Source organism: Heliangelus exortis, chromosome 12, assembly GCF_036169615.1.
Source record: "Heliangelus exortis chromosome 12, bHelExo1.hap1, whole genome shotgun sequence".
NCBI lineage: Eukaryota > Metazoa > Chordata > Aves > Apodiformes > Trochilidae > Heliangelus > Heliangelus exortis.
The window spans coordinates 12,010,145-12,028,887 of NC_092433.1; the positions used below are offsets into that span (position 1 = coordinate 12,010,145).

An 18,743-nucleotide genomic window follows, 5' to 3' on the forward strand; every position below is an offset into this window, starting at 1 on the left:
GGCCAGGCCTTGCCTTCTCAGGGGGAAGGGAACCACAGCGGGAGTCAAGTGCAACAGAGATATAATTTATTGGAAAAATAGTCTTTGCATTTCATGTTATGTTGTTTTTTCCAGCTTGAGGCACACTCTTCAATAAGAGAAATGAAGGTGTCTCAACGTTCCCAAGAGTCCAGATGGTAAGCAAAATGCGCCGGGAGTCAGCACTGGGATGTTCATGGGCTGCTGCAGCCTTCTGGGCTTCTCCGTGCTCCTGATCATCTCAGTTCATGTGGCCAATGTAATGCTGGGCAGCCTCTCAATGCTGCTGCACAACAAACCCACCTGACAAACTCTACCTCCTGTCATTAGTTGGCTGAGTGGGTTCAGTGGGCATGTGAAAGGGTGGGAGGCTGTGTGTGAGAAGATGCACTTGTTTCCTGTGCAAAAGGACCATTCCTTTTATGTTCAGAAATCCTTTGAAGGACAGAGGGCAACTCTTTGGCAGAAGCTTTGATCTGTAGAGTTCTGCTGTAAGCAGATGTATTTACTCCAAGGGCTGCCTGTCTCTTTGCTATAACTTTTTTTCTTTGTCCTTCCGCCTCCAGCTGCACCCCCCTTTCTTGAGGGACTGGCTGGGATCTGTGGGTTGCAGTGATGCCTATGTCACGCCACTGTCTTTTTACAAGAATCTTCTCTGCATCTCTTGTGCTGCACTTCCATGATTGTTGCTGTGTAAAAAAATAACTTAAACTCTGAATTTCCTGTACAAGGGAATGAGTTTAACTTACAGAGAAAACCAAACAGAACACAAAAGTTACTTTCTGATGGAGGTCTATGACCAGAAATGAGCTAGTGAGTGTGACCAAATCTGAAGACAGTCTTCTGGAGCAGGAGTGACATTCATATCTGGCTGTCAGTCACGATGGTGTGTGATGAGCTGCTTTGTGCTGCTTGACCTCTGCAGTGTTGACAGAAGAAATGTCTCCCTGAAATGGAGTTCTCCTTTCTGGCTGCTTCCTGTTAAACAGGGTAGCTGCAACTCCTATTTAAGTTTGCCTGCTGAAGCACTCTTTAAGTGAATGTGTGGAATTTTAATACAGGAATTTGAATATCAAATGTAGGGTGGTACAGCAGAGATCCCAGACTGGATGAGCTGTGGAGATCTGTAGATCTGAGTGAACTTCTGGTTAGGGAGTGAAACCCTGGCACCTGCTCAGAAGGTGCCGATTTAGGTGAGTCACTGACTCTTACACTGGAGAGATCCATATCATGTTAGAGCACTGGGACTACAGGAGCCCTTCACCAGAAGTATGTCTGCTTGTTGAACTTGCAACTGTAGCAGCAGGACAACTCAGCAGAAATAAAAATAATGAACAAAGCCAGACAGGAATCTGTATACCAGGCTTCTCTGTATGCGCAGCCTGTGTGGTTTCAATTTGGTGGTAGACCTGGATCGAGCTCCTGGATGGTAAAGAACAAGTTTTCTTAAAATCTTTGTCAATCTGGAGCCTCCAAGAATAAATTCTGAGTACATAGAACACATGTACAAAGACTGGTGAGTCTGTTTTCCTCAGCTTTGCGTTGCTCTGGCTGGTTCAAGTAAGACTGCTAAATCAAAGCTGTTTGAAATAGGCAATAAGTAAGTACTTGAGATGACTTGAATTCAGGCCAGTCACTCTGGATCCTTGCTGTCAGTGTACAAAAAAAGAAAATACCATAAAGAGGACAGAGGTCTATGTGTTGTATTCTTGAAGATATCAGGCTGATTCTGTCCAGATCCTACTGAAAGAGTGCTCCAGCATAAGTGCACTAGAGGACATGCTTTTTAGTACCTTTAAGTGTGAAAGATCATGGTTGAACAAACTGACTTTGAGGTGTGAGTTATGGTTATTATCCAAGTCGTGCTCTACCTCATTCCTGTGCTGCCGGAGAAGCAATTCAGAGTTACCTAGGAGAATGTTGCTTGTTCCCTTTTCTCTCTGCTTCTTTTTAAGCAGTGTAGGGGCCAATTTTCTATGCTATTTTTTTAATGGACCACCACTTTTTCTTAAAATTTTAGAGTAAAGAGGAACATAAAACTGCTGTGCTGTGTGCAAGATGAGAATTCTTCAGGAGAAACTCTCACCTTTGTGGGGTCAGGGGGCAAGTTTTTCCAAAATGAGGAGACCATGGTGATATGTTTTGGCTATAGACATTTCTTTCTCATTGCTTCAAATACCTGACAAGCAGCTCTCTCTGCAGAGTGGTCATATAGTTGAGGGGTTTGGGTATTTCTAGACTTGGGGCCATGTGCTTCCTTCATATGTGATGTAAAGCCTCTGCATAGCTACCTCAAACTTAAGCTCCAGTTTCAAACGTAGTATTTCAATGAAAGACTTCAGTGATCCAGGGTGCTTCTGTGTTGCTTGTGATACAGTGCATGCACTTCTTACTTGCTAAAAGCATTGCCTAAGGGTTGTTGGAGTATGCAGACTGTCATCTTGAGTTTGAAGAGATGTGGAGAGTATATTTCTGGAAACTATACAGCTAGGAAGGGTGGTATGAAGACAAATATTCTGAGATCCTGACTGGTTCCCTTTATCTGTGTCATACACTGTTTCTACTGCTGTGAGATGGTATGTGTTTTACTGAACTACAGAGACTGTCTTACTGCTGATACCCAAAATCTTAATTGTGTGGATCTCCCCCTTTTAAGAGTGCTTCTTTCCTGGTAGTAGACTGTAACTTTATTTGAATTAAAATGGTTGAGCAGATGTATAAACAATGCAATCCATGTTCTAAAGTATTTTCATACTAAAAATGTCATGGCCTTAACATGAGATTCATACTCTTCAGAAGTACCCAAAACACTGGCCTTATTTTAGGTCCTGTCTAAACATTTAAAAATAGCTCAAGAATAGGGCTCACTTTTAGATGCTTCACCCTTGAGAGTCCAGTCTTGCACTTGATTTTAGATCCTTACCCAAATCTGCAGAGAGCACCATACAGAGCAGCCCTAGCTGTTCCTTTGAACTTTTCCTTTCTCTTTCAAAAGCAAGAAAGCAATGTTGGGCTATCTGTCTCTTTGTCCCTAGGGACATTGCCTCTGCTGTGAGGTAGTGTCCTTTTTTCACCTTCTGTTGATTAAAATTTCTGCTGTGGTACTTGGAGAGCAGCTATGAAAAACTGGCCATCTCAGTAGCAGAACTGAGATGACATAAATCCTCAGAGGTGTGCTTTTATGGCTGAAAACAACTGACCTGATTTATTTTGGGAAACTATAGTCCCTTTTGCAAGGATACAGAAACCAACTTGGCTGCATCTCATTCTATAGTGAAAGTCACTCTGGTTTAGAGTAATGTGCCTGGATTACAGCCATGAGGAGTACAGGCAGGCCTGGGACTGAGACAGGTGGAGTACAAACAGGATTAGGACAAGAGTTATGTGGGGGAAGATCAAGAGTAGTTGGAGTGGGCTTTAATGCCCTTTCTGTTGATTTTCCCCTATAATCTTGATGTGTTGCACCTATTTAGTTTGCTGCAGGGAGATATCTCTATCCCAAACCAGATGTTTCATCATTGCAGAGTAGCAATGGGCTCAGTTGTTACATCATTTAGAGAGCATCCTTCTTGTTTTGCTTTCAATGTCTCATTTATTGTTTTCACCAGCAGTTTTGTTCCAGCAGCAGCATTGCTGCTTCTCTCTCAGCCTGTTCTTGTTGAGTGCTGGACCTGTCTGCGATTCTCCAGATAGCCTGTTCAGATCAGATTTAGTTTGAACCCATCTCTAGCCTGTGTGATCTTCTCTATTCCTAGCTGGCCTGTGATTTCAATTAGTGTATTTCCCACTAAGCCCCAAGAAAGTTTAATTTAAAACATTTTCACAATACTAGACTTGTGTCAGCCCCAGTGTGGCCTCCTGTACTGACATTAGATGGCTGATTGTTCAGTTTGGTCCATGTATGTCTGAAGAGTGCTGTCTGAGCCATGTTTTTCTGGGATTTTGATTAGTTAACTATTATGTATCCAAGTTGAAGTTTCCCAGAGGAAGGTACTGTCCTGCTGTGTGGAGTATATAGCTTAAAATTACAGAGGAAGAGTGCCTGGAACTGTGACAGTCTGCAAAGAAAGCTGTGCTGACCACAGACTATGGTTTATCCTTTCAGCCCAGATGCACACAGTTTTTCCTTGTACGCCTTACCAGGCTCTCTGCTTGGTCTAGCTGTTCCTTCCAACAGAATAACAGCCCCTCAGATGCAAAACTATCAGTGTTATTCCTAGGAAACTACCATAAATCTGGTTTTCCTGTCTTCTGGGCACTGTTGCCAAGGGGTGACCCTGCCAAGGTAGCATTCTCTTGAAATGCCGACAGTCAGCCAGTTATTCTGGCTGTGATTCCTGCTCTTAGCACTTTGCATTTCAGAGCAGCACTGCCATTTACACAGCAGACCTGTTCGTGCATCTGTGTGGCCCTAGGGTGAAGGTCTGGACTTCCCTGAAAAGGGTAGAGCCAGTCTGTCCTGCCCAGCCAGTGGCTGTCGGACTGGTGGGAGGCAGCAAAGCAGATGTAGAAGAGTGTCAGCCAAAAAGCCTTTAAATTTCACGGCTACCGTGAACAGGTGAACTGTGGTGCTTTTAGGACTGCACCAAAGAAACTTTCTTAGCTGTGAACAGGACCAGGAGCTCAAATACTCAGCTAGAAAAAATTAGCATCTCTTCAATCTGAGTGTATAGATAGAACTCATGTTGCAAAGCCACTTGATGGTGCTAAAATTTCTTATAGTGAATGTTGTCTTGTAATAAAAGTCCTTGTTCTGAATAAGGTGTGACTAGATATCTGCCTATTGACTACGTGATTGGAGAACCCTTGCTTCGGGTGGTTTGTTTCTCCAAGTACCAAGTCTTGCAGTGTCCTAGCTTGTTTTCCATGTTGCTCGTTTTCACTCATCCATATTGTGGAGCCATAGCAGTATGAACAAAGAGCATTGCCTGATGGTCCATGCACTGTAGTAGTCCTCCCACTCCTATCTGTATGCAGTCTGGTACTCTGAATTTTAGCCTTGAAACAAAAACTTCCAAGTATGGATGATGTCTTGGATGGGGGGCTGTGATTGTAGGGTAGGAGAATATACCATGTCCTTTCTGCCAGCCTATGGCTCGTCTGTCCATGTGCACTTTGAGAACCCTTCATGGTTGGTTCTGGTGCCACCGTTGTATGTTGGACTATGTTTGGAAGCACTGGATGTCAAAGATCCCAGCCTGTGTGGGACAGTCATTGCTCAGGGCTGTTGAAACTGGATTACAGAGGTGGGAGAAAATGTCAGGCACCTCAACTTGGATCATTATCCAGCAGACCTGTGTAACGTAATTACCAGAATATTGAGACGAATAGTTTGTAGCTGACTACTGATAGCCTACCAGGCTTACTTACTAATTTATGGAATTTTAATTGATCAAAGCTTCATTTCTGATAATACTTGAAAATGAGTTGAGTAATACAAGATACAATATATCTCAACTTGTTTTGAAGGCAAACCACGAGCAGATTGCAGTCGTGATATTGAATTCTCTCAATTTTGCTGTTTGTTCTGGGTGGGAGGGATAGATGCTACTCATGTGGTTACTTTGCAGTCCATTTATTTGCATGTTACTGTCTGTATTCATGGCTGTTGCCAGAACTGGTGACACTGGTAGAGTGACAGGGGAAGACTGTTGGACTATTGTCAGGCTCTCCAGAAGCTTACTGGAGAGGGTAGAAAAGTTAATTTTGTTTGGAATGAAGAAAGTCTCTGAGGACAATTCCCTCCTCCCCACTAAGGGCATGTTAACTTTTATAGAACAGTTTTGGTACTAAAATTGAAGACTTCTGGGGTGTTGAGGAAATGCTATTTAACAGGCCAGAGCACCCTGCTCAGGGTTTGCAGAGCAGAAGCTATTCAAGACAGGCTCCAGTGTTTACTGGTTCTGATTTTCATCTTGACAACTGGCTGCTGGAGCTCTGGATGTGGTTGTTGTGTGCCTGCTTGTGGTCTATGACACTGCTAGCATGAACTCCTTTGTGGCAGGCCTCTCAGCTCTGCCTTTCACTGTGCAGTCCTGCAGGGCTGATGCTGGCAGAGCCCATGGTTTCCTCTTGGAGTGCAAGCATAGGACTGGCTTCCTTTCCCAGGAGCTTCGTGGATGTTTGCAGCTCTTTTTCTCTCTTGTTAGATTACTGCAAGGCCAGGCTATATGCAAAAGGACTTCCCTTGGGAGTGTGGCCTTTGCCTCTGCTATGTGAGAGCTGGTGCCATCCTCTGGGAAGCCCATGCTCGTTACTGAAGATTTCTTTCCTGGAGGGCATCCTGCCAAGGAAAATAGACTCTTAAGAGAAAAGCAATTACATGGAGAAAAGTGTGTGCTGTCCTGGACGTTTCTGAGGGAAATGCTTGGACATATCTGCTTTAAAGAAATCAACACAGAATAGCTAAGGCAGGTAAGGCAGAGCAGGACTCTGGCTTTTGTAGCCTGTGGAGCCAAAGCTGAGAACAGGAGGATCCTGGTTGAGGCTGGGGAGAGGTGCCTCTAATGACAGGGAGGGCAGTGTGGTTGGGAAGGTGTGCCCTGTTTGAGGTGGAGGCTGGTAAAATATGAATCACGTCTGTTTGAAGTGGTGATGAAATCCCAGATGGAGGTTTTCTGTAATACCTGTCCAAATAGTCTGGTGTGCTTTAGCTTTCCCTTCTCCCTGGTTAGGACGGATGGTCCTGACCTACTTTTAGCAACAGCAGTTCTGCTGAACACTACCCAGTACAGCAAACACGTTATCTGTTTTGTTCAGTCAGCACCTGAGTGAGAAGTTTCCACCAAGCATTTAGCAGACAGGGAAGAGCTGTTCCTGGAAGAGGGACTGTTGATGTGTTAAACTCAATTATGCCACTTCTGTGCACTGTGGCTCTGGCCTTAGCTGGTTTCCCTGTCTGCTGGAGGTGGTGTTTGATTGCTTCTCTGCTGTGTTGTGCCTGAACTTATGTGCTGAGCTGTCAGGCTTCAGTTAGGTGGTATCTAAATGTTATTATGATAAATAATGCCTTTAGAAATAGTCAGAGGTGAGGTTTCTGGCTTCCTAAATATGTGATTAGGCAAGGCTAAAGTTACATTATTATTATTATTTTAAAAATTAATAAAATCTATAAATGTACCATAAAATAAGAGGTTTAAATAGAAGTGTCAATCTGGGATAAATTGCAAAGCTCTGTGTAGCTTAATATCCTGTCTTTGACAAGATCCAGAGACAGACACTTAATGAGGGCTGTGAGAAACAGGGCATGTATAATGTGGGTTTGCTTGGGGTTTCCCCCCCCCCCCCATTTCACTCCCAGCTTATGACCATTGTCTCTTTAGGGTCCTCCTTGGCTAGGAGTTATACCTTGTCAACTGATTGCAGCTATATCTATTCTCCAGTAATTTGTATAATCACTGTTGCTTATGTTTCTGGTCTCCATGACATCCTGCAGCAGTAAGCTCTACAATTTAATTATGCATTTTAAATGCTATTTTAAAAATTCTTCTTCCAGTGGCAATATGCTTGAACTGGCTTAGAAAAGTTGTAACTTTAGTGGGTACTCTCTTGTTTCTGCATTGTCAGACACAGCAGTTGATCCACGTTGTTCCTCTTGACACGGTCATGTTTCAGATCTCTTAAATTTCCCATATCTTCCTCCTGGTTGTTTCTTTGTCCATCCAAAGTCCTGCTCTGCTCAGCCTCTCCTTATATGGAAGCTGCTCCGTGAGTTTGATCATCTCAGTATTGTCCTTTTTGTCATTCTGTCTCCTTTTTCAGATGTGGGAATCAGAACTGCCTGCAGCATTCAACAAACATAATGGCAATGTGTGTTTTCTTTCATAATCACTCAGAAGGTTGTATTTGCCTTTTGCTTAGTTCTAAATACTGAACCCTCCTGCCAAGTTTCCAAGATTTTCTTGAGTAGCAATAGCTACTTGGGATCCTGTTGCATGTCTGTAGTTTGAGTGTTTTGTGTTGGTTTTGGTACTTACTGACATTTAAGATACTTTGTAGTTACTTAGGAGAGCATGAGTTCCATTGCTTTTTGCAATCTCTTCTGAATTTTTATTTAAAAATTCCAAATTCAATTTGCCACCTCTGGATGTTAATCTTCATAGATCTTATGTGAACATATTGAACAGCATAGGTTGGAGAACAAAATTATTGGCATATCTCACTACTAACCTTCCTCTGATGGAGAAACTCCTGGGTTCCTGTCTTTTTACTACTTATTAAATCATGATGGGGCCTATAACTTTAATTTCACAATGGCTTAATTTTTTTTCAGGACCCTGAGCTGACAATTCTTTTTAAATCAGTTTAGTTCATATTAAACAGATTAAAAACTGGTTCTTGGATCTTGGTTAAGTGGAAATGGGAAATCTGCTCTTGGAATTTCCTGGGTACTACAGGGTTTTCTCTCTGCTCCAATATTAGTCTATATTTTGATCAAAAGTTGGGTTCTTGAACTTCTGCAAGCAAATTTGTTTCTGCAGAGGTGATGGTCTTAGATTGACTGTGGATTTGCTCAGCGGGGTGAATTGGATGGGTAACTTTAGTGAGCTCTGCTTTCCCAGCAGGGTTCTATTACAGCTGGATTAATCCCTTCCAGGCTCTCTGGATGTACTCTACACATTAAAGGCTAGAGAATGGGATATTTATTTTCTAACTAGTTGCCTGGATGAATATTTGAGTCACTGATGGTATTATGCTGGCCACAAACTTGGCATGTGATGTGGCAGCTAGAAGAGCAAGAGCAAGAGGTTCTTGGGCAGATAAACAGAAGACTGGTGGGTCAAAGTGGAGAAAGTAATGTTTGCTCTGCGTGTAGCATTAGAAAGCCAAAGGGATAGACTGCCTGGGCCAGATGCTGTGAAAAAGGGATGCTCATACCCAGGTCAGGTAGCTGAAACAAACAAACAAACAAAAAAAAAACAATTTGGAAAAACTGGAAAGGACGCATAGAGCTACCAGAAAGATTATTTCCAACTGAAGAAGCTCAGCCCACCTATTGTATCCATCTGAAGGATTTTGTGTGACCACAGTCTGTGATACGCAAACACCCAAAGCTGGCAGCAGGTATATGGGAAGGATTGCCTTATGCTTGTCTGCTTTTATGCTACTGCTTAAGTATTATTGTCATCTGTTGCTGGAGCCAGGTTTTTGGTTTTTGGTTTGTTTTTTTTTAAGTGGACCTCTGTCTGAGTTAGAATAGCTGTATTTATCTTCTTGCCCAAGGAGGATTAAGAAGAAGGATTAGTTTTCAAACTGCTCATGCAAAAGTGACTAGAGATTGCTTTGATTTGGGAGATCTGTGACAAGCAAAGTTAGGCAAGATGACAGGGCATTTAACTTGGTGTAGATAACCTACAGGGATCAGCATACTGGGCTAAGGTAATTTCTGTAATTTAGGAGCCTAAGAAAATTTGTGCTTTCATTGGAAAATTTAGGCAGGAGCTCATGGGCTAGAAGAAGAGTTTGCTTAGTGGTGTTCTGTGGTTTGATTAGGCAGAAAGTTGGAGAAGATCCTAAAGGAATATCAATCTTCAAATGTGTAACACTGGCAGAAAGTTATTTTTTGATTGTGTTGAGATATTGAGAAGCTAAAATCTGTCTTCATTTCCCCTTTTAAAAATGTATATACAACATGGCACTTGGGTTCACATTTGTTAGTGTTTGAAAGGATTGTGAAGTGAAAAGTCAGCTCTCAATTTACAATGACAAAGTCTATGAAGAAAGCTGCTTTTAACAGCAAGCAGCCTGTGGTTTCTTTATATTCCTTGTAAATGGTTGTGTAGTTTGTCTTGATTTATAAAGAGATCACAATTTAACATTGTATTAATCATTAACTCTTCATTAACCATTTGTACTGGCAGCTTAACATAGAGTTTATAACACTTTTTCATCTATGCAAGAGAAAAGATTGGTTGTGCTAGAGCTGTTTATGGGAAATAGCTATGCACTGCTATCAATTAATTCAATTACATCTAAAGTCAATATTTAGGTCAGCTCAGGAGTGTAGAAGCACTTTTGATTTTTTTACCAAAAAACCCAAACAACACACATTATCATTAAAATGGTGGTAGTATCACAAGGTTGACAAAGTATTTTGTGCATCATCGTTTTAGTATAACTTCAGACTCCGTCCAGAAAAGGACATTGTAATGATCAGTAGTAAGAATTCAGAAAACATAATTTTCCTAAATGTTTGTCTAATTATGCTGTTATTTGTGTAGCCTGGAAGTATAGGCTTTCTGCTACCTTCTCTTGCTATTTCAGATGTGATATTTTGTCTTAAGAGGACTTTTTAAAGTTATTTTTACCTCAGCTTTGGTAAGCTGGAACTTTTACTCTCATCTGGTATAACAGAGCTCCCTTGTCTGTGCCAGTCCTGCTCTGACAGGTTGACTTGGACTTGGGATTCATCTTGGGGTCAGTTTTATTTGGAAAAGAGAGGTTTGTGTTCATCTCTGCTGGAGCTGCTTGCTGCAAGTGTTCTTAAACAGCTGAGCAGGGAACTGGCCTGGTAGTAGTAAATAAGACTCAAAAAAAAAAAAAAAAAAAAAAAAAAAAATCTGTGTATTTAATGGGAATGTCATCTTTCACATCAGAAAACAGCAAGTCTCTGTTGAGTGTATAAAACTTAGAAGGGGAGATAGAATTCAGGGCTTTTGTGCAGAAAGCAGTGGTCATCTTCCTACTTTTGAGTGATTTGTATGTGCTGGACTATGAGGGTTGTGCAGATGGAAGAATTGTGCTTTAAATTTTTAAATATTTTAGTGCTCTCACTGTGGGATGGCTGTGCAGATGATCCAGTGGAAATTTCAGGGACCTACTTTTTTCCAAGGATTGTTCTGCTGGGATTGGTGTTCAGTATGAAATCCTAGAAGTGGGAACATTATCTGACCTTTCCATGCTTGGGCTGTCCTATTAGGGAAATAATCTGTGAGGATTGAAATAATCTTTGCGTGTTGATACACTGTTACAATGTGTCCAAATGAATTCTATGTTTGTTTCTTTAATAAATGAGTAAAGTCTCTGAGAGGGGTAAGTGAGGTCAGAGAGGTAAAAATAGTGCTACAGAAAACATGGTCTTATTTCAAATTCCAAGTAATAAAATAGTGCCATTGCTTCCACATTATTGGTTGTTGTTTTGTAGATGTGATATAAATATTCTGTGGCAGAACTGACTAATCCTCTAGCCCTTCTGTTGTGATCCAGATTAAATAAATGAAACTCAGAAGTAGCATGTGGATATTAATATTTTACAGTGTGTTAGAGGCAACGTTCAGAGTATTGTCTGCAGCATTTTCCTATTTAATGGGAACTCATCAAAAAAATGGAGTATTTAAAAAGAATCTTTAAGCCTTGGCAATTGCCTTCAGAATTAATTAAAGGCTACACACTTTTAGTGCAATCTGTCAGCAACAGCTGTGTTATACACTAGCAGTCAGCACAGGAAGCAGAGCAGTTCAGTAAATCCATAAAGAGCTCAGAAGTGTAGCCTGTCATGAAACCATCAGCTTTAAATGTAGGTTATCCTCCTCCTTCCTGTCCTCCCAGAGAGGCTGTGATGAGCTTAACTGAAGAGCAAGGAACAAATAAGGCAGTGATGCTGACATTTGAGAAGCAACTTGGAAAACTGAATCAAAAGACACTGCTGATTTATCTCAGTTTTCACATAGAATGGGAAGGCTTCTAACAACTGATAGCCACACAGACTCACACTCGTCTCTGCTGTATATTTGCTCACCTAGCAATAAATACAAGTTCATTTCCTAATGGCTCTTCAGCGAAGAGCAACAAAGAGCACTATATTCAGCATTTACCCATTGCTCAGAGTGATTAGAACCAGTTTGCAGAGCATGCTGTTCTGCCTTTTCTCTTTTTTTATTTCTTCTTCCTGTTCTTTTCAGTTGCCCTCTGTTTTCCCAGTCACGAGGACTAGATAGAAGCTTCTTTCTGGAACACCTTTGAGGACTATCTCTTAGCAAAGTGACTTACAGGGTGAGTGAAATGAAGAATAGCTTCAGGTCAGAGATGTGACCACAATAGGATATGCTGTTGATTTTGTTCTGCTAGAATGAAGGGCCAGTTGCTTTTCCATCATTTTCCCATTACAGGCACTCCAATAGATAAAACACTTTCAGTGAAACACTAGGGATAGATTCAACTACAGGTCAGAGAGCTTGTGGAAAGATTTGTTGCTAGAGTGGTGCCATGCACTGGGTGTTGACTTTGACCACTGGTGGCACGGTTGAGCACCAGTTCTGCCCCAGCAGTTGTCAGTGATGGCATGTGGTGGACAGAGCAGTCTTGCAGCTTGTAGACATGACCTCTAGCCAGAAAGCCAGTATTTCAGAATTCATAAATTCCTAAGATACATGCAGATTTTTCTGTGCAAGTACTGGCATAGGAAGGTTGCATTAGCTAGAAAGATTAGAGATTCCCGTAAGTGGTGTAGTGTAATGGTGTCTTGTGATCCTCAGCTGCTTCCAGATCAAAGACTCCCTTCTCCATGTCATCGTGGCTTTGTCACAATGTAGTCAAGCTCCTGCTGTTGGGTGGTCATCAGCCTATTTCCTGGTTTGCAGGCATTTTGAGCTTTGAGGAGACTCCAGACAAGAGTTGCACAACAAGCCATCGTGATGTCTGCATGATGGCTGTGCAGAGGTACCAAGGCAGTTGTGTGATTAAGGAGTTCCTTGAATACAATTTTGTCCACTAGGTACAGTGACAAGGCATAAAAAGTAGCTCATGTTGGAGCAAGATCTTCTTCTAGTACAAAGTGAGGTGATACAGTTAAATTAGAACTCCTTCCCTCAGTCCACATGTATCTACTTGCTGGCTTTATAAACACCCCTCACCAAGCTTCATGGATAACACCTCCCATGTGATGAGGACCTCTGGCAAGTGCTGCAACAAACTCTCTCACAGCCCTGGAAAGAGGTTGTGCCTGCTTCAGGGTTGTGTGCGAATCTGGGTGAAGCAGAGTGAGTTAGTAGCACTAAGACCAGAGAACACTAAGTGTCCATTATTGGAGCAAACAAAAGTCCCAGTGTGCACGTAGCCCAAACACAGAGCTGGTCCAGTGTGAATGAGTGGCTGTGTGCTCTGGGGGAAAGCTGCCAGCCTGGAGCCAGCATTCCTGCATGTGGGTATATCCTGACAGCACTACCTACTTACCTACAATAACCGTGTGAAATGGAGCTTTTCCAGAGCTTCACAAAGCCTATATTTAATAATGTGTTGTATTTATAATACCTTCCATCCGCTGGATTTCACAAGTAGACTAATCCTCTCAGCTGGTCTTTTGGTAAAGATGCCTGTTTTCCTAAGGAGCTGGAAAGCAGACTTCCGCAGGGTTGGTTGTTTTGTTTTGTTTTTTGCAATAGCAGCAAAATGAAAGATGGATCTAGAGTCTTGTTGTTACTGTTCTCACCATTGTTTTCTGCTCACTGTCTACTGGATGTTGTGTAGAACGAGTGTAACACAATTTGTGTGATGAGAAATTTGTGACCTAAATTGGTTAAGTCCTGCAGGAAATGCTGGGGAAGTCTTCTCTGAGGATGCTGCTGATCATTTTCCAACTCTGTGCTCTAATCACTTCTGGGCTAACAGCACCTTCAGTATACCTAGAAGATCCAAGAGAGCTGATGCCACAGGAGGGAAGTGATGATAGTTTTCTTAGCTATAGCTACAAAAATGACAACACCCCCAAGGAGCTGAGTTGCCAAAATGAGCAGAGCAGATTACAGGCCAGTTCTGGGGAAGAGAAGGTTCACATCAGCTCTGCTAAGCCTCTGAACCAGCTTGGCATCTGTGTAGCCTTGATACCTTCTCTGCAAGAGGGAGAGAGGGAAGGGAGTGGATTCACAGCTGCATCACCACCTACTTCTCAATTCAAATAACATGGAACTCCTAGTAAATTATGAGTACTTGCAGCTGCTGCTCTTTTTCCATGGGGAAAGCATTAATCTAAATGTTACAGGTACTTATTACCACATTTCTACCGAGCTGTGGGATTCCTCTTGCAATTGAGGACAGTTGTTCCCTGGATCTGTCCAACACCCCATCTGGTCTCACCTGCTCTGTGGGGCAGGAGACAGGGAAGGGATGGAGCCTGCCTCCAGTTTCCCAGCTGCTGCCGACTCCAGGAGTCCAGCCTGGACTTTCCCAGGGCTGCCCTGCAGCCTCGGTTGTGATGTGAGAGCTACTGGGGGAAAGGGAGGAGGAATCTGGTATCCATTTTCTTGTATATTTGTATATATTTACTAATTTTTCCTATTTATCATTACTGTTTCATTAAAGTTGTGTAGTTTAGTTTCCAACCCATAAGTCTCTCTCCCTTATTCTCTCTCCTTTCTTTATCAGGGAGGAGAGAGAGATTAATAGAGAGCGTCTGTTACTCGGTTTAATTGCCGGGCCAGTGTTAAACCGTGACAGATTTATTGGCTACAGAGCAGGCATTTTTAGATGGTGTTTTACAGTACTGGTAGAGATGCTGTGGAGAGATGAGTGCCTGCAAGAAACTTCCTTTCCCCAGAGAGTGCAGTAACAAGTGAGCAGGATAAGGTGGTCTCCCCATTGACTGGAAATGCTGCATCTGCCCAAAGACACAGAAGCCCACCAAGGCTGTCTTCACAGGCTGGAGGCAGACTGGTGGCCCCAGGGGGATGGCTGGGGACTGCTATGACTGACTCTCTAGAGGCTTCATCCTGGCATCAGGGCAGAGTAGTCCTGTTTGGGTGGGCCATGTGCAGTGGCAGAGATAGCATGAGAAAGTTCCTTCTGAAGTACTCGCAAAGGAGCCTTAGACCCAGAAGAGGTTGTTGCTAGCCATGAGTGCTAATAAAGAAAAGGATTATTCATGATATCTAGATCAAATGCAGAACAAAGGGGTTATTAGTTTTCTCCAAATTGGATCACAGCTACAGTTTATTTAAACAATGGTTCTGCAGGTTGTGTTTGTATTGGCCGTGGTTTTTTTTACTGTAGCGTTGTTCATTAACCACATATGTGAGGGGCTGGCTGCTGTAGAATGTGGTCCTATCCTGGAGAACATCCAATATAGCATTGTAGGAAAGAGTTGTGCAGGAGTCTGATGTTACAACAATAGTGGTCAAATTCAATTCTTGAAACACCTTCTTTCACGGCATAGATAAGACCTTTCTCCTTTGGTTTATGTCCCCGGGTTGCTGAATTTGGGCTTTGAAATGTTTATTCAGCAAGTTTAGTGCAAGCCCTGGGCTTGTGAAGAGAGATTTTCCCCAATACCACCCAGCACTCCCTGGAAAAGCCCCCAGGATTGTTACTTGCAGTATAGAGCTTTTCCTGAAGAAGTGGCACTTGTCATCTTGGTGTGGAGATGACTGAGTCAAATCTCTGATACTTCTGCAGGCTGCTTTCTGTTAGTGCTTTTGCAGACATCCTGTGTTGACTCTTTGTGTCTAGGTCTCTGCTTTCTGTGGTTATTCACGTTCTCTTTGCCTACTTGTCATAATAAGAGTACTCATTGAAGGATTTTGATGGTTATTAATCTTCATTCCTGGGGTATGAGCAGTTATAATAGCTTTTTCTCTCTTGCAGAGTGTTTACCATGCCTCTGGGAACGTTCCTCCTTCCTGTTCTCTGTTTCTTGGGAGCAGCAATTCCACAGGGACTGCAGTATGTCACGTTCTCGCACAACACTACAAAATTCCTCCACCTGTCTATGGACCTGGAATCCGGGACCATTTACTTGGGGGCCACCAACTTTCTCTTTCAGCTGACATCTGACCTGCTGATGGAGAACGTGGTTCAGACTGGACCGGTTCTGGACAGTAAAGATTGCCTCCCTCCAGTCTCAAAGCTGGAGTGCCCTCAGGCGCACCACACTGACAATCACAACAAGCTGCTGCTGGTGAACGCGGTGCAGAAGGAGCTCATTGTGTGTGGCAGTGTGCACCAGGGAATCTGTGAGAAGAGGAGCCTCACGTCCATCGACCACGTCCTCTTCCGACCAGAGAGCCCAGGTGACACTCAGTATGTTGCTGCCAACGATCCCAATATCACCACTGTGGGACTCATAGCCTACTCAAAGGATGAGGTCCCCTTGCTGTTTGTGGGACGAGGGTACACCAGCCGAGGAGTTGGAGGAGGGATTCCTCCCATCACTACCCGAAATCTCAGGGCCCACGGAGGGGATATTCAAGCAACAGACTCTCACTCCATTTTCTCTTACGAAGAAACAGCAAAACTGGCTGTGGGCCGGCTCTCCGAGTACAACCACCATTTCATTAAATCCTTCACTTACCGCTCAAGTGTCTATTTCCTATTCTACCGGCGGGACCTCAAGTCTCAGTCACGCGAGTACAAGACCTACATCTCCCGAATCTGCCTGGATGACTCTCATTATTACTCGTATGTGGAATTGCCTCTGCTCTGCCAGAGCAAAACCAATACCTACAGCCTCCTGCAAGCAGCCTATGTCACCCGGCCAGGAAAACACCTGGCCCAGGGGCAGCTGGACACTGAGGGAGAAGTGCTGTTTGCAGCCTTTTCTGCCTGGCAGGCTTCTTCTGGCAAACTGAGCGAGGAGTCTGCACTCTGTGTGTATGCAATGGAAGAGGTGGATCGCTTGACCAACTGGACTAGGGATGTTTGCTACATGAGGGATGGGAAGTCGGAAGAAGGGACAGAAGTGGCATATATTGAATATGATGTCAGTTCCAACTGTGTTCAGCTGCCAGCGGTAAGTGACTTGGCACCTTTGTCCGGGTAAAGAGCAGTCTGCATGTGTTCTTGTGTTGCTTTGTGTTCCTCAAGTCAGGCTGTTTCTTCACTTAGAGCAGCAACACAATGCAAGCAATTTTGTGCCCTGTTGAAGTACTGGCTGTCACATTGCTGCTTCAGCTCTCTGCCCCACATGGACAGGTTTTCTTGCAGAGGGAAATGGACCATGTATAGCAATGGAGAGGGCATTTGGTGTGACCTGTGCCATAGCAAGACCAGGCGAGAAAACTGAAGCTGCAGTTCAGGTTGTTCTTTGTCAGTATCTTCATCTCCTGGTCTGCAATGCAAGGAAGGAGGAGGAATATGTGGATCTGTGAGTTGGGAAGGGAATTTAAGGGGTGTGCTAGGTCCCTGTTGCTTATGGTGGGTGTACCTCACAACAGTTTCCTGCAAGAGCAGCCAGGAACAAAAAAGAACATAAGCAGAAACAAGGGTCAATAAAATCCTGATTTTTTACTGCTTAGTCCTGAGGAATTTTGTGCCCAAGGAGGACCTTTTCCTGACCTGGCTCTTCTTTGTCTCCAGAGCTGTAAGATGTGATAATCCTTCTTTAAATTCTGCATCAAAGACCTGAGGGGATGTTGCAGGATAAAAAAATGAACTAAAGCTGTGACCCTGAATTCTTGCAGTCTGTCAGCCACATCAGCTGGTGCTGCAATATCAGGGACAGTGACACAAACACAGAGCAGCAGTGTTTTCCTGGGGCAGTGCTGAATGCAGTGTCCTGGCAGGAGGCAGGATGTGAGTAGCCTGTTTTCACCAAGGGCATTGCTAGTCCTTAGCAGAAGAGCATGTTATCTGTGTCTTTCTTCTACAGAACAGGCAGTCCAGATAATGGCCTCTCCCCAGCCTTATGCTACAAAGAGCAAAGTGGTACCACACAGCTTTGGAAGTCTCTGAGGTTGGATGTGTGGTCCAAAACCAGTCTTAAAATTATGTCAGTAGCTAAAGCTGCCTGGAGAATATTTGTGGCACAAGGAGCAGAAAGAGTACTTGAAGTTTGGGAAACAAGAGACTACTCAGCTTGATATCCTGCTTTGAGTGTATCTCTTAGCAAATGCCCTCTATGTCCTTAATGGGCCCACACGGGAGGATTTGTCATAGGTGATTTTCAGGGCAGCTTAGAGAGGAGTTAAATGTTGAACTGATGCAAGCACTTCAGAAAAATCTTTCATTCAAAATGACCCAGAGACCCCTGTACCATTTGATCCAGTGAAAAACTGGGTACACAGGGTGGGAGGGAAAGGCCTCTGCCATGTGATTCCAGGCACGTGATCCCAGGGTCCCAGCTGCATGATTTGGCACTAGTGCGCTGACTAAAGGATGACATCTTATTAACAAGTGTGTCCAATGATATGTAAATGTTCTAACAAACTTTATCCTTCACCATTCAGCACGTGGTAGCGGTTGTCATTAAGATTATATCTAACAACTGGTAAGGGTCTGTGCCAGCTCCAGCCTGCTCCATTCAGTGCTGGGTGGAAGTGGCTGTCAATGAACATTTTATGCAGAAACAGTTTTAATTCAGGTTCAATGGTGGCAGCTTGTGCTGTATGTAAGGACAATGCTAATTAATTTCACATTTTTCTGCCTCAGACCAGCCGGGGCACAAGGTATGCCCTTTTCCCTAGTTAGCACTGCCTCTGGTTTTTAGCCCATCAGAAGACGCTAAGCTTAAGTTTTACAGTTCAATACAAGCCATTCAGGGTGGGAAAAAAATGCTTGTTTTTATAACAATTTAAAAAACATTTACTTTGTTCTAGTTTGCTGGAGATCTATTAGTCTTGACATACAGGAGACTATGTAGATGCTGTTAGTGGCTTGGTAATTGGAAGCATGAAACATGTTTCTGCAAATCTTGGGAAGGCTGCCTGTCTTATGTGGGTGTAGTTTTTAAGTGATGTAACGTATCCTTTTGCACGGAGCTTTCAGTCCTCTGTGTGCACAGATGCAGATTTGTCCTATTT

At 43.3% G+C, this 18,743-nt stretch overlaps 1 protein-coding gene across 3 annotated transcripts in view; it reads left to right on the forward strand.

Moving 5' to 3' along the window:
- Positions 1 to 18,743, forward strand: part of PLXNB1 (plexin B1) — a 74,514-nt gene that overhangs the window by 22,642 nt on the left and 33,129 nt on the right. For all 3 annotated transcript variants that reach the window (XM_071756031.1, XM_071756032.1, XM_071756030.1), the window contains exons 2-3: positions 115 to 176; positions 15,592 to 16,735. In XM_071756031.1, the coding sequence (XP_071612132.1) occupies positions 15,602 to 16,735 (1,134 nt within the window). In that variant the 5' untranslated portion in view covers positions 115 to 176; positions 15,592 to 15,601. The remainder of the gene's footprint in view (positions 1 to 114; positions 177 to 15,591; positions 16,736 to 18,743) is intronic.